Below are 24,383 nucleotides of genomic sequence, written 5' to 3' on the forward strand. Positions count from 1 at the left end.
TAAGACATTCTTCTATGAATATTTTTCACTAAGCATGATTTTTCATGTTCTTTTGCTCAACTGTCCTCTCATTTATTTATTTATTTTGCATTGATTGTTTTCTGTCTCAGAGTTGGAAACCTGTTTGTACCCATATTTATAGATTCCAGGCTCAGAGCCAGTTACCTTGGAAACTATTTAAAGTGCATCTTCTTGACTATTTGTTCTATCAAATCACTGAGCTGCCTTCTTTCCCGTTTCATCTATTGCTCCACAAAGCTTGGTACTAGCAAACAGACATGCCCAGCATATTTTTTATTACAACTTCTTTTCTTAGCTACTCAAGGTGACACTATGCAGTAGGTGTCTGCTCATTTTCAGGTAAACGTTAAATTTCTACCATGTATACTTTTTGTTAAGAAATAAAAAATAATAATAATAATAATATACAGGATACCTAGGCACTCTGTTCTGCTAAGAGCTAGTGTTGCAAGCAGTGATGTTGCACAGCAGTAATGCATGCAATACGAAAGTTTCTTTCTTCAGAGAGAACAATCATTACTGTTTCACTTTCTCAGGCCCTTCCCTTTACTGTGTTATGGAAACCACCAAAATGAGTCTGGTGAAGAAAATGATTTAGTTGATAACAATAATTATTTTGAGAATGACAGTCTTAGAATAGTATAAAGTCATTTGACATTTCTCAAGAATCAGAATTTCTCAAGAATCAGAATTCTAGTATTATATTTAGGTAATTGTAGGTTCTTATCCTTATCTGGTCTTATATGAAATAGCTCTTCTGAAATTCTTAGTATCTCAAGATTGGTGTTTTGGTTCTATCTTCTTGTCTCTCTGTTTTTCTATCATATTCAATCTGTCTTGAAAATCTTTACAAAAATAGTGGTACTCCTATTTTGCACTGAGAGTGTCAGGTAAGTGGAAATTATGAACACATGTTTTTTATTAGAGGGAAACTCAAATTGAATGTGCATGTGAGAGCTTCACCTGTGTATCCTGTTTATTATTAATTTTGTAACATTATCTGAATATTTATACATCATTTATAAACATTGACACAGGCACTGAAACCTCATCAAGAATATAAGAAATATATATATATATATATATATATATATATATGTATGTATATCATAGAATACAGAATATCCCGAGTTGGAAGGGACCCATAAGGATCATCAAGTCCAACTCCTGGCACCGCACAGGTCTACCCAGAATTTTAGACCATGTGACTAAGTGCACAGTCCAATCGCTTCTTAAATTCAGACAGGCTTGGTGCAGTGACTACTTCACTGGGGAGCCTGTTCCAGTGTGCAACCACCCTCTCGGTGAAGAACCTCTTCCTGATGTCCAGCCTAAACTTCCCCTGCCTCAGTTTAACACCGTTCCCGTGGGTCCTATCACTGGTGATTACGGAGAATAGGTCACCTGCCTCTGCACGCCCCCTCGCGAGGAAGTTGTAGACTGCAATGAGATCTCCCCTCAGCCTCCTCTTTCCCAGGCTGAACAGGCCAAGTGACCTCAGCCGCTCCTCATATGTCTTCCCCTCTAGGCTCTTCACCATCTTCGTCGCCCTATATATATATATATATATATACATATATACATATAAAGCCCTGTGATCTGTACCTTTCTGCACCTTTCTGAGTTTCAAAATCCTGTGAAATTTAAAGTTCATGATAGCAAAATATGATGTGTATCCATCTCTGCTTAGTGTAGCAGTCTTAAAGTTCTGTATCTGGTTGAAACCAGGTACTCATATTTCTTTTATAATTCACGGAGAGGGAAAGGAACATTAAAAGAGACCAAAGATACAAAGGACACAAAGATCAATGCTGTAGATGAGGAGAATTAATTGGATGTGACTCCTGTCTCTCTCTTTTGACAATAAAAGGAACGTCAATTTAGGGTTTAGTTTAGATACCTGACTTCTTAATACCTGAAATGAGGTGAGATAAAAGTAAGTATTTGTTCTGAAACCCAAGAATACAAAAAGAAAGGAGCAATAACAAACTTATAACAAATAACAAACAAATGTAATTAGACAATGTCAATTTGTCAAAAGCAAAAACTTTCATGGAAATATTTTTGTCAACCAAACTTTTGTAAGAAGGAGTAGTCATATCCAACGATTACATATTATTATTATTATTATTATTATTATTATTATTATTATTATTATTATTATTATATTATAAATGTAAATTTAAAAAGCACTGCTTTATTAAGAAGCAGTGGTTCTGAACATCAAGAACCTCTTTATACGAATGGCCAGAGGTGGCTTTAAAATGAGGTTGTTGTTAGGAAGGTATAAAGACAGGAAAAATTATGATTTTCATTTTGTGGCCATTGATTTTGTGAAAATAAGTGATGTTTTGGAGAAAAGAAAAAGGCTTTGTCCTGGATCATTAAAAAGGATTTTAGGGGCTATATGATAACAGCATATTGATTAGCGCTTTACTCTGACTTTTCTGCCTTAAGGGATATTTTAGATATTTTAGATATCAAAACATTTTCCTCATCCTGGATTTCTTTACTGTCATGGATAGACTATTTGTTAGAAAATCCAAAACAGACAAAATACACCATTCAGATTAAGTGGAACATTTCACAGACATATCTTCACAAGCTTTTTATTTTTTTATTTTTTTTTAACTTCAGTTAAAATTTTAACTTTAAACATTTTTTTTAAACTTAACTTTAACTTTTTTTGTCTAATTTTGAAATTAGCTTGTTTCTAAAAATTTCTAAAAACAATATTTCTAGAACATTCCACACTCCATAACAAACAAAAATTAAAAATAAAAGTAGGACATTTTTAAAATGTATGTTTTGCAGTTCTTTTTTTGAATAGAAAATTTGACCAAGTTGATTTTTCTCTATGAACATTTTATAATTCAAATAATTTTCAGAAAAAAAATATACATTTTTATCAAGCGCTATCCAAGCTGAAGGCTTCAATTCAATCATTTTGAAAATGTTCATTCTGAGGCATGAGATCTAAGTGTGCTTCAGAGAAAATATAATAGGTTGTTTTTAAGGAAAAATGCCTTTCTTCAAATCTAGACCTACCTAGGCAGATACATACTACTATTTCAGTATAGTTTATTTTCTTCTTGTCAAGATATCATAATTTCTGATATTGCTTAGAAGAGAGTATCAGTGCGTAAAGAATCTTCATAAACTTTTGTTTCCATAAACATGACTATTTTTTATTAATTTTAAGCCTTCTTTCAGTTAATTTCAGACTGCCTGACTCTGCTGTATGTTTCTGGTGATATCTTTTCAGTCATGAGTGAGCGATACCTGTTTTATCAAACCACCATAATATTTTAGCCACTCTGCACTGTCAAGAATTGAAGACATGGACTTCTCGTTTTATGAATATGATTTGGTAATACTAATAATTTCCTTTCAAGTGCTTTAATGAGTTACTGAAGTGTTTAGAAGAAAATAGAAATACAGTTGATGCTATTCAATCAATCCTAAGCACACTTTAGAAAGACTAAAACAATTTTTTTTCTGAGTATCATGTCAAAGGGTCCATATTATTTACGTTTGATAATTAATACTTATTTTTGAGTTCACCAAAAAAATATTCCTCACTGAAGTTTATTTGTGGTCAATGTTTGCACTGAATTCCAAACCAGCCAGTTCAGGCTGGATGTATCAGTAAGGATTTCTGATATAAGTGTTTAGTTCTGGTATTTTGCATTTGCAAAATAATATTATTGTCAACATACAGCTCTTCACAAATATAGAGTACTTATGGATGTTTCCTTTTTGAAATATCAATACCTATACCAATTAAATACAGTGGATGCAATATATATATACAATTAGTGTTTGATATAGATAACATGATAACATGAAGGCCTTCCTTTTTTTTTTTTTTTTACAAGATAATTTTTAAGGGAAAAAAAAATCCTGCAAAAGTCAGAAATTTTTATTTTCTCTCAGAAAATGAAGGTCCCAAGACTTCAGAAACAAACATAAACTATTTTTTGTCAGGCACGAGTAGTAAGACTTGACTATAGCTTTAGTATCAATTTATGGTTTATTATTATGGTTTATTATTAGAATCAAGCTAACTAACTAAAAATTAACTATAGCTTGCAGGGTAATTATGCAAAAATAAAAACATTTTTAATGATAAATTCAGTGAGCTGGTGTATTTTACATCCATTAATTACTGTGATTTGCTAGCTTTCTTGTGTCTTTCTGAGTGCTACATACTTGTGTTAATGAATAATAAAACCAGGGAAGTAGACTAACTTATTACCTGTAAAACTGTCTAGGACAACAAGTAAGAAACATCTTAATCATGGTCTCCAAGGAGGTCAGAAGGTTGATCCCAAAGACAAGTAAATTTATGCATGAGCTCATATCAGTTGATTTTCCATCATTTGAGTCTTTGAGTAAATGGATTGCAATGCAATCCAGAAGAGGTATCACACTGCAGCTATAGTATTTGGTATTGCTTAGATAAAGTCTGTTTAAAGGGGGAGAAAATAAGATTTTCATAAGCCTCTTTTCAGCTTCCAGTCTGAAGCAAATTCATACATATAAAAAGACTCAAGGAAAAAAAAAAAAAAAGGCAGAAAAATAATGAAGTGGTCAAAGCAAATTCTTAACACATTTAGGCATTAATCATATATGTGAGTGAGGGTCAAAAGAGTTGAGGTGAATAAGGAATATTTTGGTGCAGACAAATAGAAAACAACAACAACAAAAGAAAACACAACTAAGCTAATGCTTAGCTTTTAAGCAGAATGAAATTTTTAAAGCAAGACATAAAAGGTCACAAAATCAGATTCATATTGCTAAGGCACAGTAGGCAAGTTTTAATGAATTGTCAGTAAAGCTTTTTAAAACCAGCACTCAGGAGTGGAATACTGAGATAAAGTAAACATTTTTTTTTTTTTTTTCCCGTAATCAATAGGAAGAGAGCTAGGGAAAAAATCCAGAGAAAGATGAAACAATTATGAAAACTTGGTATTGAACAAAGAAAACTTCCTAAAGCTGATTTTACTAGCTTTTCTACTAGAAAAAATAAAAAAAAAATCAGTGACTGACTTTTACTCATATGTGTCAAGGGCAGCAGGGATACTTTTGACATCTCAAAGTGTTAGCAATTTAACATCTGTAAACAGTGGAGAATGTGGAAATAAAATAAGAAGAGAGAGAATCTTAAACCTAGCAAGCAAAGAATCATTATACCTAGCAAGCAAAACAGTGCAGCGATATATTCTACTTCTGAAAAGAATATATATATATATAAAATATATATTTTTTTTTCTTTAAGATGTAAGCAAAGTATATGAACAAGGTGTCTCTTCAGTGTAGCAGAAATCCAATTTGTTTCCGCCACTGGGGTCAGTATTGGATTCCATATTGTTTAACTTCTTCAGTTACGACCTGGACAGAGAGCACCTTAAGCAAGTCTTCAGGTGAAGACAAAACTGGGATCGATAAACTGGGATTAATTGATTGGTTGTGTTGCCACTCTGAAGAGCCTTGGCAGACTTGGAGACATGGACAGGTAGGAACCTTATGAAAGTCAACACAAGAAAACGTCAAATCCTGTGTCTGTGAGGGCATAACCCCATGTACTAGTGTACATTGGAAGACTGGTCAACTTGGCTGCATTAGGCAGAGCATTTCCAGTAGGTCAGGGGAGGTGATCCTTGCCCTCAGCAGCTGTCAGACACATCTGGAGTGCTCCATCCAGTTCTGGGCTCCCCAGTACAAGAGAGACGGGGACATAGTGGAAGAAGTCTAATGAAGGACAACAAAGGGATTGTAGCATTATAAGAAAATCTGAGAGAGCTGGGACTGTTTATCCTGGAAGAGAGAAAACTTGAGGGTGGAGATGTTGATAAATGTTTATAAATATCTGATGGGAGGGTGTAAATAAAATGGAGACAGACTCCTCTCAATAGTATCCATTGAAAAAAAAAAAGTTTTTACTGTGAGGGTCAGGCACTAGAACAGGTTGCCCAGATGGACTGTGGAATGCTCAAGCCTTGGAAAATGTCTTGGGCAACCTGCTTCAGTAGAGCTTGTGTGGAGCAGAGTTTTGGACTAGATGATCACCAGAGGTCCATCCCAAACTCAACAATTTTGTGATTTTGTGATTTCTATTGCAGTCTGGAACAACAGTATATTTGCCATCCTCTTACAGAACAGGAACGACCCTCCATAGTTTGATTTTCATTACATGTTCTACATCCATTTGAATTAATACCTTTTAAATGGATCTTTCTTGGAAGAAGTCTACAGAAGAGCATTCAGGAAGGGGGCAGTGCTTTCATTAACACATTATAAGCTGTTTCTCTGTTCCCTTACCAGCTTTAGCGTCAGCAACATTCCTCCTAGAACGGAAGATGAATCCTTTCAGATTTTAAGCCCTTTTTAACTCAAGCTAGACACTTGTTTTAAGGATCAGGTTTCTAGGTTGTTCAAGTCTTATCTAAGCCTAATACTGAAGGAAATACAAGCCCTGTGAAGATAATATTTAATACCAGACAGAAACAGAAGAATCATGCTTCATGAGTTTTCAACCCTGTAATAGGAGAAAATTAACAAAGTTACTGGGGGTTTCTTTATTTCTTTTTACTCAAAATGAGAAAGTTAAATGCTAATTGTAATGTAAAGAAAATGCTATAGTTATGTGTCTGTGGCTTCCATATATATATATATATATATATTTGTTATTTGCCAGTTCATTACACAAAATCATTTTGGAGTTATCACTGGATTTAAAGGCCAAAAGCCGTCAGGGATACCATAATACCTGGTTATTATCCATCATTCTAGTAGGATAAAGTTATCTATAGAATATGCTTGCTGGAAAAAAAAAAAAAAGAAAAAAAAAAAGCTGAAATTACAGAAAATACATCCATGATCTGAATGGACAGAGTGTGCTGATCACCAGATGCGATCACATCTGTCACAGCAAACATGAGTATAGTCTTCCGATAGACCTTTTGTAAATTGGCACCTTTCTGGAAGGTTTGGTACAAGTCTGTCAGATAAGCATAAAACAGAATTAAGTTATAAGAATATAAATGCAAATTCATTAGATTATTAATTGTTTCTGGCTAAGAAAAGATATTGAATGCATAGTGTTAATGCACACTACTAAAGTTAACTTGCTAAGATGAAACAGTAATTGTCAATTGTCAACTGTCTTATAACTCAAATCAAAAGATGTTTGTACAGCTATTCACCTTAAAGCAGTTTTTCTTTTTCTTCATTTGTTCTGTTGCTGACAGATAATGTTTATCACCTGTCTTTAGCAAAATGGTGTATCATTCCAATTGACTTTTAACCTGTGTCCTTATTAGAAAAAATATTTTACTGGGCACCATTTTAAGCAATCTCAGCAAATATTCAAAATAGAGATGAAATTGTTTCCTTACTTCACTGAAAAGTTTCAGACATTCTGTATTGTTGGACGTTTCTGTTACTCTCACTGCTTTGGCTGCTTTTCTTTTTGGATAATGCAGAGAAATCAGCCAGAAACTATGTTTCCCAATACCTTTTTGCTGAAAAAATATCAAAATTACATTTTGCTGCCGAATTAATGAACTCACTAACTGACCGGATAATGCAGAAGAAACACAGAATCTGCAACATGAGGTACAGCTACACCCAGCAGTTCCATGCAGGAATGTCATGTATCCTTAACCATTCTGATAATGTCACACAATTGTTAATATAATCAATTTTCTAGGAGTTACTCTATCATGTACCAGCCCATACAATATTTCTGTAATGACACATGGATTTCCATTAGAGCATGTCAGTATATAGCGTCAAATATTGATTTGATTCCTCCTTTTGACTGTATTTCAGAACTCAGATGCCATGTTCTACAGAGTAATTATTTCAAGATAAGTTTGAAGAACTTCATTTTTGATATAGCATTCTATGCAACCACAAAAAATCATGGATAATAACGTGTAATTGCTCTTAACACGTAACTATACATACATAAATACAAATCAATATTTTTATTAGAAATAGAAGTATATGAATTCTATCACTGGAAGTAATAGAAATATTTAACTAGAAAGCCTAAACTAAGTCATCTCTAGATGTCACATTGCATGATCTTACACAGGATTTTTTTTTATGCCAGCTCAGGAATTCTCTGTCAAAAAATCCTGTTTTGTAAAATAAAAATCTTCCATGGTAAATTTTGATTTTTATTATTGTCTTCATTTTTCTGCCAAGGAAAAGCAATATGAAATTTTGCTCTCTCCTATTTTTTCCCCTGTTGTTCTGTCATTTTTGTTCCTAACACATTATTTTTAATTGCTTTTTTTGAAACTTGATTTCACAGTTTCTTTTTCTAATTTTCATCACAATTTAGTGTGTCTGCAATTCCTGAAATACCAAGATTTTCTATAGATTAGATTTTTATTTATTTATTTATTTATCTCAGGTATTTAATAGGCTTAGAAGTTTCAACTTTGGGGAAAAGTAAGGGATATACGTAGCACTTATACCTTTCTCTTCCTTTTCACTAATTTGTAAAATATTTGTTTAAACAATAAATAACAGAACAGTATACTACCTTTGTAGTGGAAGTTTTCCTTTTAGGAATTTGAATTTGAAATTTGAATTCACTGTGTTTAGTTTATAACTAAAGTTTCATAACTCTCAAGAGGGGTATGTGCCTACCATATTTTCTCATGTAGTAAAAAAATGATGTAATGACTGATGGAAGGTTACATCAGTCTAATTTCTTATTTCCTTGTTTTGGTTGGTATGGGTCTGATTTCTGTCATTGAAAATGACATTTAATAAGAGTACATTTGAACTTACATTTCCATGAGATATGCACACAGAAAGAGATAAAAATGGGAAGAAATAGGAGGTCATAGTATTTTTCACCATGATCTTTCCAAGAATTCTGGGCAACTAACAGGAACAGAACATTCATAATTTTCAGGTTGCAATGCTCAGACCATACCAGATGAGTGCAGACCTAGTAGACCATGTCACCATTGTCACAGAAATCAGTATCTGTTACTACAGCCAATGTAAATTGTGCTCAAATTAACATTACTTTTGCAAGTTAAAGTTTAATCTAACCTGTTCTTAGAGAAGGTATAGTAGCCAAGGTTCTACTGAAATTACAAGCTGAAACATTTGTAGGTAGATTTTGAACAGCACAAGCTTTTTCAGTATAGGATGGTGGAAATATAGTGCATTTTTTTTCATTGTTGTGTGTACTTGGCCTCTGCGAAAACATATCAAATGTTGGAATTTCAGATTCAGTAGTTTCAGAAGACCACACACGATAATGCTACTCAAAATGTTTTTTTCTTCTTTTTTTTTTTTTAAAAATTTTCTGCACAGTTCAGTTATCTATTAAGACACATCTCTGTAATCAGCAATAATAAAATAAGTATTTTAACACAAAATTAGCTTGAGAAATCTGTGAGAAAATGTGTCTTTGGCTGGGTTTTGGCGTATAATGTAATGTAATATAAGCTAATTTCAGTGATTTAAGTCACTGAATGATCAAACTGATAAACTAGCAATGAACTTTCCCTTCCCTTTTCTTTCCTTGATAATTTCCAATTACTTAATTCCCACTACTTTTGAGAGTGTCCCTCTGACAAATTTGGAATTCACCAGTTAATAATACTAGAAAGTGAATCCCTTTCCATTTTTTCTGGCATGCATTTGCTGTTATGGATGTTCCAAACCATATATGAAGCAAAGCCTGTGCAGAATTTTATTTAGTCTTCACAAGTTATACTGTGTTCTATTCTCTATTATACTGCATCACTGGCTGTATTTACACTGCATATTCTCTCCTATTACAGATGTCCAAATTGCAGTATGCAAATAAAAACATAAATTGTAAAAAAAAAATTAGCTTTCTTCATGTTATACAAATACAAGTACTGCAACTTTTCCCATCAACTTCTGAAAAGTTGGGTTGGGACTTTATGTACCAGTGCTGAAAAATTACTCTAAGCTAAATCTTAAGAGCCTACAATTGCACATACTTTCCATACAGATCGACAGTCTAACACACATAAATTCATCTATGCAAAGCTGATGTGTTTTTTAGTAATCAATTTGTTTGAAAAGTTGCTCCATCTTTTACTGCGTTATGTCATCCCAGACTTTTAAAATTTCTTTTTATTTTAACCTCTCCATTGTTTGATGAAAGCAGCATCTTAAGTGTTTTTTTGCTTATCTTCTCAAATATGTTGTTCAGGAGACTACAGATGTTTCAAGATAAAACTGCCAGAATTATTCTAAGACCTGACAGATTTGCTAACAAACAAAATGTTTTTCTGATCAGTATCCTACCACTCCTCTCTACCTTTGATATGAACCACATATGGCATCAATCCTGTTTGCCTGAATTAACTCCAATTTTCTAGTGACCAAGGTCAGACAATTACAGAGAAAAACTCAGCTGTTCTTAGCCAGCACATATGGTCCAGTATTGTTGGTAATTTACTTACTATAATAAAAAAGTACAGAATGCTAAATCCAAATCACATTGCAGAATACCTCAGTGGTGGATGCTAATGTAAAGCTGGCAAATATTTTGTGAGATACTTTATAAAGCAATCCTTGAAATAATTAAATTATTGCTTGTTTTAGATGTTCAGAGTTGTTTTTGTTTGTTTGTTTGTTTAGTTTAGTTTTGTTTTGTTTTTTTTTTTAAACTGGGGGAAAAAACATAGCAATCTGTCTTGGTACTACTAGACTGATTTCAGTTATGTTTAGGAAATCTATGAAGATTAATTAATTAATTCCTGTTTTGTGCAACAAATTAGCAAATAATAGTTAGTAGTCTTTCTATCAGTTCTCCTGATTCAAAGAAATTTTGTATGGTATGAGTTTGGTTCCTAATGCTACCTGATGAATTTCTTTCAAATCACAACACCTACAGAGATTTTTTTAGGTGTAATGCTTTCGTTAATGTCTAGTGTATAAGTATTCATTTTGCTTTGAGCATCACACAAACATCTTCCATGCCAGTTTAGATGCTGTGTTAATACAATCATTAAATTCACGTCGTTGTAATAAATTCTCACCTCGTTAGAGGTAAATATTTAAAGAAGTATTTATGAAATTCATGCTTAGTTCCAGGTTTCAGAAGATATGTGTATAATGACACACTGCTTTGGAGAAGGAGATTGCTTCCAGTTACAGCACAAAACAAGTGTAGAGTTTTGTACTGCAGTTTGTATCAGAAAACAGGCGGAGTGAGCAAAAGAGGATTTATCTTTACAGAGCATATAGAATATAAATTCCATTTTAAAAACAGATTGTATTTGCTTAATGTCTTATTCCTACTTATAAAAGGAAGAAACCTACAGAAGTATGAGAAATATCACACTTGTAATCTCCACAGTGTTTTTACACAGAGAACCATAGTGATGTTAGCTATAATTCAGTAGAGGACTATAAATCATTCTGATATGAAAACCAAGGACGTTTTCTGATATCTATTAGTGATTTTTGAGCTATAAAATCTTTACTTATCTCCAGGTCAAAGATGATAGTGAAAACTTATTTCAATGACATTCATTATTCTTTTATATATTTATTTATTTATTTTACCCATAAATTACTTTAAATATTTAACATTTGTTCAAAATCTTTGCTTTTTAAAACAAAAAGTCAGCACAGTCATTGCTGTAAAATGTCTTTCTCTGAGCTCTGCATTTTTCATTCCTTGTAGCTCCATTCTTGGCAGAAGCACCTTTCCTACCTTTTTTCATTTGTGCTCTATGGACCATGAAAACTGCCATTATAAAGGAAAGAACACTATATACCTTGGTTTTATTGTTTTTATGCTGATACAACAAAATCTAAATTGGGTTGTTCGCTTAGGGGTTTTCAGGCCTCAGCAGTTCTGAAAAAAATAGGGAAAAGCCCAAAAGGAAAAAAGGAAAATGAAAAGGAAAAGAAAAAGGAAAAGGAAAAGGAAAAAAAAAAACGAAGAAGAAAAAAAAAAAAGAAATGCCCTGAGGTCAGAGTCAATGAGACCAATCTGATTAAAAAAAAAAAAAAAAAAGTATCTTTTTCACTTTTCTTTGATCACTAAAAACTATCTAGTCTCATAGTTCTAGGAGACATTAAACAAATACAGGACTACAAAGGTAATTTTTAGTACTCGTGATAATGTGTTCTGGAAATCAGATGATACTCAGATGCTCGGATGTATTAACAGAGTCTGTCAAGTGGTAAAGGACAGTTAAGCTGATTTAAGTTTGGTCTGTTTTCCAGTGCAGGTGGAAGAATGTATATTTTCTGTATGCTTAAGATGCTAGCGATTAACACAATGCTCTGTAAAAGCTATTCCTTAGCTTATTGGAATGATTCAGACCCGTGCACTGCACATACGTGAATTCAGAGTTTGGAATGTCTATGGAATTATATTATGCAGGCACCAGGTGCAGACATGCAATTAACACCAAATTGCATTTTACACATAATGGGATCAGCAATGTCAAATTTGGTAAATATACTGCTTCTGCTGCCTCAAAAATCAACATTTACTTTTGGACTGTAGAATTAACTAAGGCTCATCTGAAACAAGAAATTATTTTAGTCATTACAACTAATTTACATGGATTGTTTAAAACAATGTGTGGAAACAGGATATGTACTGTGAAAAACTATAAAAGTAATAAGATATAATAGCTTCCATTATGATTAATGTAGCTGATTATGATATTTACTATTATTTTAATATATTACTGTTTAGCTCAGAAGTCCTAGTAAAAGAACAGGATCCCACTGTTGTCTGCTTCAGAAACATTGAACAGTTTGGAGAAACCAGTATCTATTCCAAATAATTCAGTTATATTAAGAACTGGGATAGGTGGATTAGCGTAGCCAGGTATAAATTACAAAACCGAGAAGAACAAAAAAACACACAAAGGAACAAAAACATCTTTGGTCACTGATATATACTGGAACAGTAGAAGTCAGCCTTTACAAATTTGAATTTGGTTCCAATTCAGGGAAATGATCAGGCTATTTGTGTTTATTTACAATTTGTTTAAACTCGTGCAAGTGCTTTTTTTTTTTTTTTTTCTCTTCTTTTTTTTTGACAGCCTTATGTTTTGCATTTTTCTGTATTTGTAATTCTTGGGCATTCCTAAAACATTCTTTACCTGAGGCTGTTGGTTTGTTCTCTGAGCGTTAAGCTTGTCATACTATGATTTGAAATGTATTCAATTAATTAACTTTGTTTATCTATTAACTGTACTAATCCTCTGTGGCCTACAATATTGGAGACGTATCCCAAATGTCTTAGAACAGCTGTGAGCCATAAGAAGAAATGTTTGCTTTACCTAAATTTGACAGCTAGCCTTCTTACTTTCAGAGAGATTTTTTGAGATACATTAGTACTTTTGCTGTTATTAACAACACCAGAAATGTATTTTCTAGCTTATTTCATAGCTATGTGGATTTAAGGCGTATGTCAAAACAAAATGTCAAATAAACAAAATGAATAAGGAATGAATGAAGTAAATGTATTATACAGACAGTTCACCCTTGATTTCTGTACTGGTGTTCAGGATTGCCAAGGGGTTATGTATGAAACAATTGGGATGAGTGTACTTGAGTTTCAAAGAACTGAAGTGTGAAAAAGAAGATATATTTTCCTCGCTAACAGTAGTCTTGTCTTTGGCTTGAAGTATAAACTTCATAAATTCACAATGTTTTTATTTGTTTGTTTCAAACAGGAAATTATGTGTGTGTGTTTTCTTGAGAAAAAAAAAAAAAAAAGAAAAATCTCATTGCTTAACATCATAATTTGCAAACTCTCTGGAAATATTTATTACTGTATGTAACTTTATACTGATGATGAATCACAGAAATCAACGAAAACTCAGAGTTAGAGGGGACCTCTAGAGATCCCTTCCTCTTATTAGAAGAGATCTGCTTTTCTAATTGAATGCAGAACCTTAGATTAGTTTATCCAAGGCTTTGTCAAACTGTCTCGAATATTTCCAGTGAGCAGATTCCACTGCTTCTCAGGCTACCTATTCCAATGCTCAGAATATACATTTTTTTATATTCACACAGAATTTTCCTTCCTTTTCCTTCCTTTTTTACTTTTCCTGCCTCTTGTTCCATCGCCTCTTATTCTGTCACCATGCATCCTAGTCAAGAGTATCTTCAAATTATCTCTAACCTTCTCTTTAGGAAATGAAAGAATGTAATAGAATTCTGTGTAAGCCTTCCTTTCCCTGGGTTGAACAACCCCTTTTCCAAATCTTACTTTGTAAGTTAAGATCTCCAACCCTTTGATAACCTCTGATCATTTGGAGGACCAAAATGGAACACAACGTTCCTGGTATGGCCTGAGAAGTGCCAAGACATGCTCCTGCCAGTCAGTTCCCAAGCCTGTATTCCCTGATGCTTGGGATTACTCTGTCCTAGGACAGGCTTTGCACTTATCTTCGTTAAGCCTCAAACAATTCTCGTTAGCCCAACTCTTTAGCCTCTTGAGGTCTCTTTGAATGGTAGCTCATTCCAGTGTACCTATTTGTCCTACCAGAAACTTGGTGAGGACACTTTCAATACCATTCTCCAAACAGCATATCAAGATATTGAACAGTATCAGATCCACTTCAGACCTGTGAGGCACTCCATTCATGCCCAGGTGCCAGTTTGGCCTCGAGCACCACATTTCAAGCTCAACACCTTAAACCCGTCCTTCACCTGTAGGAGTTCCATCTGTTCAGTACCAGCATGTCCTCAAAGATATTGTGGGAGACTGTGTCAAGAACCTTGCTAAAAGACCCATATTGATGGGTCTTTATGAATGTACTTTTTGTACATCATTCTCATTGTCACAAAAATGTAAGTTGTGATCTTGATGAAGTAGTTCAAATGAAGTGACATTTCACCCTGTGTTTTACAGAAGGTAAGAATAAACATGTATAATTGTCTTTAACCTTAAAAAAATACATGAATCACATAACTTTAAGAAAAGTGATTTGAGACAACTAACAATGGAAAATAAGAAAAATAAAAACCATGGTTGTTAAAGGCACTGCCAAAAATGGAAAAGAACCTTGCTAAAAGACCCATATTGATGGGTCTTTATGAATGTACTTTTTGTACATCATTCTCATTGTCACAAAAATGTAAGTTGTGATCTTGATGAAGTAGTTCAAATGAAGTGACATTTCACCCTGTGTTTTACAGAAGGTAAGAATAAACATGTATAATTGTCTTTAACCTTAAAAAAATACATGAATCACATAACTTTAAGAAAAGTGATTTGAGACAACTAACAATGGAAAATCAGAAAAATAAAAACCATGGTTGTTAAAGGCACTGCCAAAAATGGAAAATAGTGTGGTAGAATTAGCAGTCTGTTATTTTTGTTGGTGGTGGTGGTAGGTTTTTTTTCTTTCCATAAGGATTTTCATGGATTAGTTCATATGTATTGGATAGTGCTCTCATAAAATACATAAGAACTGGTCTTCTGATTTATTTATTTATTCCTTGGAATATAATCTTAATTAGCTTTAATCTTTCTTTGAGCCTCTTTTGAGTTAAAATATTGCACGGGTGCAAGGAAACCTAAGGCATTGTCCATGACAACCAAATACTTTTAGAAGCCATGAAAGAAATTGGATGCTATCATTAAAATAAAAAATCTCCATTAGTGTATCAATAACAGTGTATTCTGCACAATCCTTTGTAGGAATTTGTCAGAATTTGCCTGGCACATTTTACTGTGCAATTATCCAGTCTTGTCTTGTATCATGAGGTCTGCTTCCCTGCCCTTTAATCCTTGTTTATTTTGGCATTCATCCAACATCCTGATATTTTTCTAGCTTTGTGCTCCAGAGTCTCACTACTCAGATCTTTGCCTTTCCTAGCCAGTACTTTAGGACAGAGAATTAACATATTACTAACAACGATTCCTCTTGTTTCTAGCTTTAAACATATACATAGCATCAGACTAACTTAAAGCTTTTGCCATACTTCCTTTTGTGATCCCTGACGTGCAGTTATCTGCCAATAATCTTTAATGTGTGAATGCTGAGTATGTTACTGACAGTATCCTCTGAATGTCACTGTGAGAACTTCTATTTTATGCACCATCTACATGAGTTTCTTGATTTGTTTATCCTTTTCATGTCCAAATTCCATGTTAGTTAGTTCTCTTATTTTTCTTCCAGTGAAATTCAAATGTTGCAAGGCAGCTTTCTTACTGTTCTGCATTGTCTTCAGCATTACTGAGGGAACACAAGCATGATAAATCATGTCATCACAGGTTATCTTATGCAGACATAATTTCCGGTTGCTTTCGAGTTAGGCTGGATTTCTAGACAGTGATTTCCAGTGAGATGAAACAATATGGTGAACTAACCCAGGTATATAATACACTTCCTTGATAGAGTATATAATTTGATTAACTAGATTTATTTGCACACAATGAAACAAGATGAAAACATAATGTAAATTGCAGCATCTGCTTCCATCACTATGAATGACACAGTCATAACCACCAGAAGCATTATGTACGTATCAGAGTGTCATTCTCTTTATTTCAATGTCAGATGGGCTCCTGATGCTTTTGATCATTCTGGCTTCTTGAGTTTAGTCAGCTGAGTCTGCTGAGTAGTTTGCCAAACAGAGAGGAAAACCATTTGTGTTTATATTTTCATGAATCAAAAGTTTAGTTTTGTTTTCTCATATAAGCATTCTCTCTTGTGCATAAAACAAATCTCATAACCTTTATTATATTTTTTTTTCTAGGAATTTTTGACCACAACTTAAAATCTAGTGGTCACAAATACATGGGCTCTTTTCCTTAGCATCATTTCTGTTCTGCCTTTTAGCTTTTAGGGATGGAAGAAAGCAGTGCAAAGATATTGTAGCATTTTGCTTATATGACAAAACAGAGATTACTGTGCACTTTCTATCACCCTTGATAGCTTCACAGTGGAGATCCATGTGCACTTTTTTTTTTAATCTTTGTGTTACCTAGAGTCTCAGTATACCATGTTAATACTTTTTTTTTAATATTACAGTAGCTATGCTATACTATGCAGAAGTTTTCTCTTTTGTTTGTTACTTTTGCTCCTTTTTCAGTAGAAGCTGAGGCATCATCCTAGCTGATTAAATCAGTCATCATAATATGAGCACATTCTGTCCTTTAGAGGGTATTCTCTTTTCTCACATGCTGTAATGCTTCAGTAGAGAGCAATCTTTCCCCTTGCTAACATGTTTTTAACCTGGCAATCTTTTTTGCAACATAAATGTAGAAATAATCTTTTTTGTAACATAAGTGTAGAAATACTTCTGTATGTTTATTCTTTTCCTTTTTTTTTTTTTTTTCCAACATGCATCAGTAATGTATCTCACAGTTTACCCAGATTGTTTTGTCTGCCATTTTTTTATATTGCTCAGATTATTTACAGTGGTTAACATTTTTGTTATGTGTACTGGGGTAAAGATTGTATGGCAAAAGAATTAAATGATAATATGGGCTCTTGGCAAAATTTTACAAATATTGGAAAACATTCATTTTCCATCTTTTCTGCATTACATAGTGATTTAGATTCCTGCAGGGCTGATGTGTATTGCTTGAATTATTTTATGCTGCAGTACAGTATTAAGTGCTTCAAAGAATTATTTGTCGAAACAAACCCAATGAAAAGAGACCACGCCTGTTTGGTCTTCTTAATTCTGTGCATTCACAGTATATTTTGAAGTAAGATGATCTCCTCTTTTGTTGTTACTAAAATCTTTTTCAATCAGTTGCTTATCTTGTTCTGCACAGGGTCAATGAGTTAGTGCAGAGTCCTAGAAGTCTTCAGTTTTGTTAGCATTGACACTAGAGTTCATTAAAATTCTTGATTTGCTAAGTCCCCTGGCAAACTGAAATAAGTCTTGGACTGTATCTCAGCAGGGGGACAAAGTCATCCGTTTTTCTAAATAAATGCTCTTTTTATTCCACATACACTGCTAATTCTCATTTGGGCAGAATTTATGGCTGCCGATGAGCTGAACTTCAGAAAGATTTGTAGTGCCAATCTTGGTTAAGTATCTCCACTGGAGCTGATAGCAAAATTATATTTAAGGCTGACATTAAAAGATGAAAGATGCCTTAAAAAGTCCAATTGTACCAGTCCTCAGGCTGTATCTCCACATTTTATTTACTGGGCAAGAATTAACATGGCTGAACATGTTCTGATACATCTGAGTTTGAAACTTTGTTAAGCAGATGGGGACAAATGTAATATGAAATGGTCAGTCAATGCCTTCACTTTATCCAGTAGTTATCATCTCTTACACATAGTTTTTTACAAAGATGAGGGAAGTTTTGTTGTTGTTGTTGTTTGTTTGTTTGTTTGTTTTAAAAGTTATGTGTAGAGAAAGGCAGTGATTCCTCTATAGCTGGATAACAATACTTTTGCCAAAGTATTGTCTCCTTTGTCCCAGTCCTCTCTCTTTTCTATAACGCAATAGTGCTTTGCATTCAGGGAATATTAAAGTGGAAGACATGTACTCACCTTTAGGACTTCTAGCTGTCAATTTATCAATGACAAACTAGTATTAGTCTGACCAGTGCGATACTATCTTTTAGCTAAAATCCTTCTCCGAGTATTTTTGCACTGTGTGATGGATAAAATGGTTATTGCCCTCTCCCTCATAATTGTTTTTTCCATAATCTGCCATCTGTAAGTGCTTTGATTACTTCAAGTTGCTACACTGTGCATTAGGTTTTTAGAAATGCTCAGGAGTAGCAAAATGATTGAAATAAGCATGATAATTTTAAATGTGCCAGAATCCAACAGCTCCTATAAAACTCACCAACGTTGTTGATGAACTTGGCTATAGTTAAATCCTTAATAGTTTTCCACTGATTTCAAACACTTGTAGCCCTTCATCCTAGACAAATAATAACATATAAACAATGATAAACATATAAACATTTTCTTGAGAATCTGTCCAGCTGCTTTGTTTTCCACAGATGAGATGAAAGATACAGACAGTCTTAGAGGCATCCCATGGTAAAACCTGACAAGTAGTAAAATGTGATAATGAGCAATTTGTAAATTAAGAATTTGCATTCATTCTTAAAAGTGTTTTATTCTTATTACTGTTGTGTCTAATATTTGTCTTTCAGAAATCCAAAATCTCCACTTATGACAAGATGTGGGCCTTCATGAGTAGCAGGAGGCAGTCAGTACTTGTTAAAAGCAACGAAGAAGGTATCCAGCGTGTGCTTACCTCTGATTATGCATTTTTAATGGAGTCAACAACCATTGAGTTTGTCACACAGCGGAACTGTAACCTAACACAGATTGGAGGCCTGATAGACTCAAAAGGTTACGGTGTTGGAACTCCCATGGGTAGGTGATATGTCAACCATTTGTTCTCTGTTCATTAATCTTAGTTGCTCTAGTAGTATAGAAAAGCTCCAATATACTATTGCTTTCTCTATATTACTAGCATTCTCTCATTCTCTTTTTCCTACCTAAGGAAAGATACTACATCTTTTATCAATAATTATGAATTGTATTTCATTTTCTATACAGAAAAAAAAATAGTTACCTTAGATGAAATTGGATATTTTCATATGATGTTTCTCGTACATCATGCCTTGTTTGTCTTGCATGTTGCTCAACAACAACAAAATTACTTTCCACATCCTTTTTTTTTTTTTTTAACATTGATCTGTCTCTTTAGAGAATGAAGTGCTATTAGTATAAAGCTTGCAGAAATAAATGCAGATAATACGAAGCTTCTATAGAGAGAGAGCTAAACACTTAAGTTCTTAAAATAAGAGGAAAGATTCCATAGTATGTCATGTATAATCCACAGACAAAAGAACTACTGAATTAACTGTATGGAATATGCTTTTGTAGAGCAATTCCAATACTGTAAATGTTTTCTAGGTCAGGTGTTCTTGTCTGCATAAAAGAATTTGTTTGCAAGATTAGAAGCCAACAGCAGACACTTGTTTGGTTTCTAGAATCCACAGGCTGGAATTCAACATGTACTGAGGTTCTGGGTTCCTATTGTCTGCAGTGATTGTTGAAGGACATGTGTTGAGGATCTGGCTTTAGATTTTGGAAAAGATAGGAATAGAAAATGCTAAACTGTGTTAATTATAAGAGTACTGACAAAGGGTCTGTCAGTATCGCTCAGTGATCCTACTTAATATTGTAATATTCTTCCACTGACTTTTTTGCAAGGCCAATATTTGTCTTGTTTTAAATTTATTTTTAAGGAGAATTTATTGTTTTGTTGTTGGTATGAATACGTTTATGTTTTCTCTCAAATACATCTCACACTTGTTATTGATATTAACTGTGTTAATAGTATACAATAAACCATTGTGTAGGTGAAGTGGAGTCTAATACTTTAAATTAAGAACATGATAATGAAGGTTAAGAAATAAACATTAATTACTGGAATATCTTGCATAAAGAGGTATCTAGTAATACCAAAGATAGGTCTCCCTGTATGTTGTAGATATTTACTGCAACCTTAACAGCATCTTTATACTTTTAGTGATTTCAGTATAGCTAGTTATGAAGTGGACATCTCCTGAAGAAATTATGATTCTGTCCATTCTGTCTTTGAACAGTTAGTTGTTAGGAAAGTATTTTTAATGGATATACCCTTTTTTTTTTCCATCTTGCTCTATTATGGCTTCTTATATTGCTGAATATGTGCTATAGCCATGTAAGTGCCAGAGAGGACTAGACTTCAGTCCCATTGTTATTTTGGCATTTAATATTTTCTGAAATATAAAATGTTTCCATTTTATTTTGAAGATGAAAAATATCTTCTGATTAGACTTAGTATGAGGAAAATTAAATTTTACTAAGTTTAAAATCCTTGAATAGGCTGCTTGAAAACTTTGGAAGTATCTGAAGCATGCCCAAGTAATGGAAGTGTCCATGGAAGTTCCCAAGTGATAGGAAACTGAAAGACCAGGCTGTTTTTAAATGCTTTTGCTTATGCATAAATCAGAGAAGCAGCATAAACACCAGAGAAAACAGATGAAAAGCAAAGATAAAGCCATAACCAGAATTCTAGAATGACCAGTTAAGTTTCAGAGGAAGAAGTATTGGATACAAACAGATAAAACAGTAGGTAGACTGTCTTTTATCCTACTTTATTCAGGGAGAACAGGCACTACATGTACATTATTTCCTCATTAACTTTGGCTCATATCAAAGACATCATTCATCTCTTAAACATCTGCAAGATTTCAAGTAATAAAAAAAATATCTTGGTCAAGAGAAATAGTGGTGTTGTACAAAAGGATCTGTCAGCTGACAATTTTCTTGAATAAAAACAAAACAAGTAGAGGACATACCTGCAGGAATCATAGATTACCGAAGGAGGTAAAAGAAGACTTGAAACAGTGGTAAATTTAGCAAAAGAAATCAAAATAAGCTCAGTAAAACAGTTAAGGCCTTCATAAAAGGAAATATAAAATAAAATATAAATTAAGATTTTCATAAAATAAATTAAAATAAAATAAAACAGCATCTGGAACTTTCACAGCACAGCTAAGAATAAGAGATTATTCCTTTGTTTGAGCATTACCAATAAAATGCTATCCAGAGGCAAGAGCTAATATTTACAGAAATTTTGTATTCTGTATGTTAACTATATAGTCTCAGAGGAAGGAGATTGGGTTGCCTCTGCTAAAAGAAGGCATACTTCACACATATTTCAAGGGAAACCTTATGAAGAAGTATTTCTACAGTGCCTTTCAGTTTTTGTGGAATATATTGCTCTTTTGAAGGTAAAAAATCTTACAAAGCTGCGTATAACGTTAATTAGTTAGTATGTTATAATTAATCTCATTTCAACAGGAAAAAATGAATTTCAGAATTGTTAAAGGATCTTTTGGCATAGCTAAAGCTACAGAGATATATATTATTTCACGATTATGGAAGACGCTTAAGGACATGAAATTTAGTAATACCTTTTTAGAGTCAATAATGCAAAATCAACTTGCCAGGTGCTTGGAAAACTGTAGTGTAATGATTTCACAAGCAAAGTACATATCACTGCTCATGCCTCTTTGGGAAGCTAGTCACTAACACATCTCTGAACAGAAAGATATGAAACTATTTGTTCAGGTAGAGACACAGTATCTGAAAGCTATGGATGTCATCTCCCCAAGTTTACAAAAATATCCAGCTTATCTCTTGGAATAGTGGCTTGAAACAGCACAAAAGATCAATTTTGTAGAATACGGTTGTTATAGACCTTGTGCCAAATACAGTAGAATGAGTATGGTTGCTTTTGCTGAACTTCATCAAAGGAGATTCCTTTTGAAGGCTAACAGGATAATAGTGAGAACATAATTTGCTTGAATCTAAGTAGCTTCAAGCAGGAGAGATGATAAACTTTCCTAACAGAAAAACAAGACAAAAGAGTAGTTTATGATAGAATAATTGCTTGGAAAATGCAAACTTCTCCTTCTCCACCATGGGGTCCCTGCCATGGGATGCAGTCCTTCTCAAACTGATCCTATATGGGGTTCCCATGAGGTTCAAAGGGACAGCCTGTTCCACTGTTCCATGGGCTGTAAAGGAACTTCTGCTCTGGTGCCTGTAGCACCTCTTCCCCCTTCTTCTTCACTGACCAAGGTGTCTGCAAGATCATTTCGTACTCCCCTCTCCCAGATGCTGTTGCTTGGTGTTATTTCCCCTTCTTAAAAATGTTCTCACAGAGGCACAGCTGTCATCGTTCACTGGCTCAGCTTTGGCCAACGATAGGTCCTTTTTGGAGCCAGCTGGAACTGGCTCTTACCTAACATGGGGCAACTTCTGGACTCCTCACAGAGGTCACCCCTACATCCTCAATCACAACCAACCAAAACCTTGTCACATAATCCCAATACATAACAAAATGTCAAATAAACTTTGTTTACAATCATTTTTATTTCTTAGAGAAAAAAAAATTCACAGTATTTTTTTTATTATTATTATTTTGAAAGATGCTCCAAATTTGGTCCATAGGCAGGGACACCTTCCACTACAGCAGGTTGCCCAGAGTCCCATCCAGCCTGGCCTTGAACACCTCCAGGGATGGGGCATTCACAACTTCTCAGGGCAATCTGTTCCTGTGCCTCACAACCCATTGAGTGAAGAATTTGTTCCTAACATTGAATTTAAATCTCCCCTCTTTTAGTTTAAAAGCATTCCCCCTTCTCCTATAACTATCTGCCTGAGTAAAAAGTCGCTCTCCATCTTTTTTATAATCTGTCTTTAGGTATTGGAAGGCTTCAGTGAGGTTTCCCCAGATCCTTCTCTTCTTCAGGCTGAACAACCCCAACTCCCTCAGCCTCTCTTCATAGGAGAGGTGCTCCAGCCCTTTGATCATCCTCGTGGCCACCCTCTAGACTTGTTCTAATAGGTCCATGCCCTTCTTGTGCTGGGAGCCCCAGAGCTGAATGCAATACTCCAGGTGGGGTCTCACAAGAGCAGAGCAGAGGGGTACAATCACCTCCCTTGACCTGCTGGCCACGCTTTTTTTGATGCAGCCCAGGATATGGTTGACTTTCTGGGCTGCAAGAGCATATTGCCAGCTTGTGTTGAGCTTTTCATCAAGTAAGACCCCCCAGGTCATTTTCCTCAGGGTTGCTCACAATGAATTCTCCGCCCAGGCTGTATTTCTGCTTTGGATTGCCCCAGCCCAGATGCAGGACCTTGCATTTGGCCTTTTTGAACTTTTTGAATGAGGTTCCCACCTCTCAAGCCTGTCCAGGTCTCTCGTGATGGCATCCTTTCCCTCCAGTATGTTGAAGTGTACTTACTTACTTTTGCACAGTGTAATTCAATTCAGCATTTTTTAATTAAGCATTAAAATAAATATTTTATTTTTATATTTTATTTTTGGCGAATCAGAGTCAAGAGAGGGGTTGGCTTTTTTTTTTTTTTTTTTTTTTTTTTTTTTTTTTTTAATTTCAGCTAGCTTTGTGGCATGTAATTGTAATGTTTAGAGTAAGCACATTTTGAGGACAGTATTCATATAATTTCATCAGACATAGAATCTAGAAAGAGTATTTCACATTCCACTCCTTTAAATTAAAGAGTTCATTGCAGAAAAAAGGGGTTTCAGGCAATAATTTATGATCTGCTATTTCATATCTTTTCTAGCAATATGACTTCATAAATTACTTATGTTTATATAAGCCATTAATAAATGTGGTACGAAACATTTCTTCTACGCCAGTGAGAGGTTGCTGGATTCAAGTGGACTTTAAACAAACAGTGCAATCAGTGAACATGTAACACAATTATCATGTTGTATTCAATAACAATATATATAGGACACCTGATTTATATTACTTATATCTCTTGGGAGTGACCTAAAAAAAT

General features: G+C 34.0%; 1 protein-coding gene across 6 annotated transcripts in view; it reads left to right on the top strand.

The window, feature by feature from the left end:
* The window catches only part of GRIK2 (glutamate ionotropic receptor kainate type subunit 2), a 411,568-nt gene that overhangs the window by 362,811 nt on the left and 24,374 nt on the right, over positions 1-24,383 (top strand). For all 6 annotated transcript variants that reach the window (XM_040551172.1, XM_040551173.1, XM_040551178.1 and 3 more), the window contains one exon: positions 19,157-19,382. In XM_040551172.1, coding sequence (XP_040407106.1) covers positions 19,157-19,382 — 226 coding nt within the window. The remainder of the gene's footprint in view (positions 1-19,156; positions 19,383-24,383) is intronic.

Source organism: Cygnus olor, chromosome 3, assembly GCF_009769625.2.
Source record: "Cygnus olor isolate bCygOlo1 chromosome 3, bCygOlo1.pri.v2, whole genome shotgun sequence".
Taxonomy (NCBI): Eukaryota; Metazoa; Chordata; class Aves; order Anseriformes; family Anatidae; genus Cygnus; species Cygnus olor.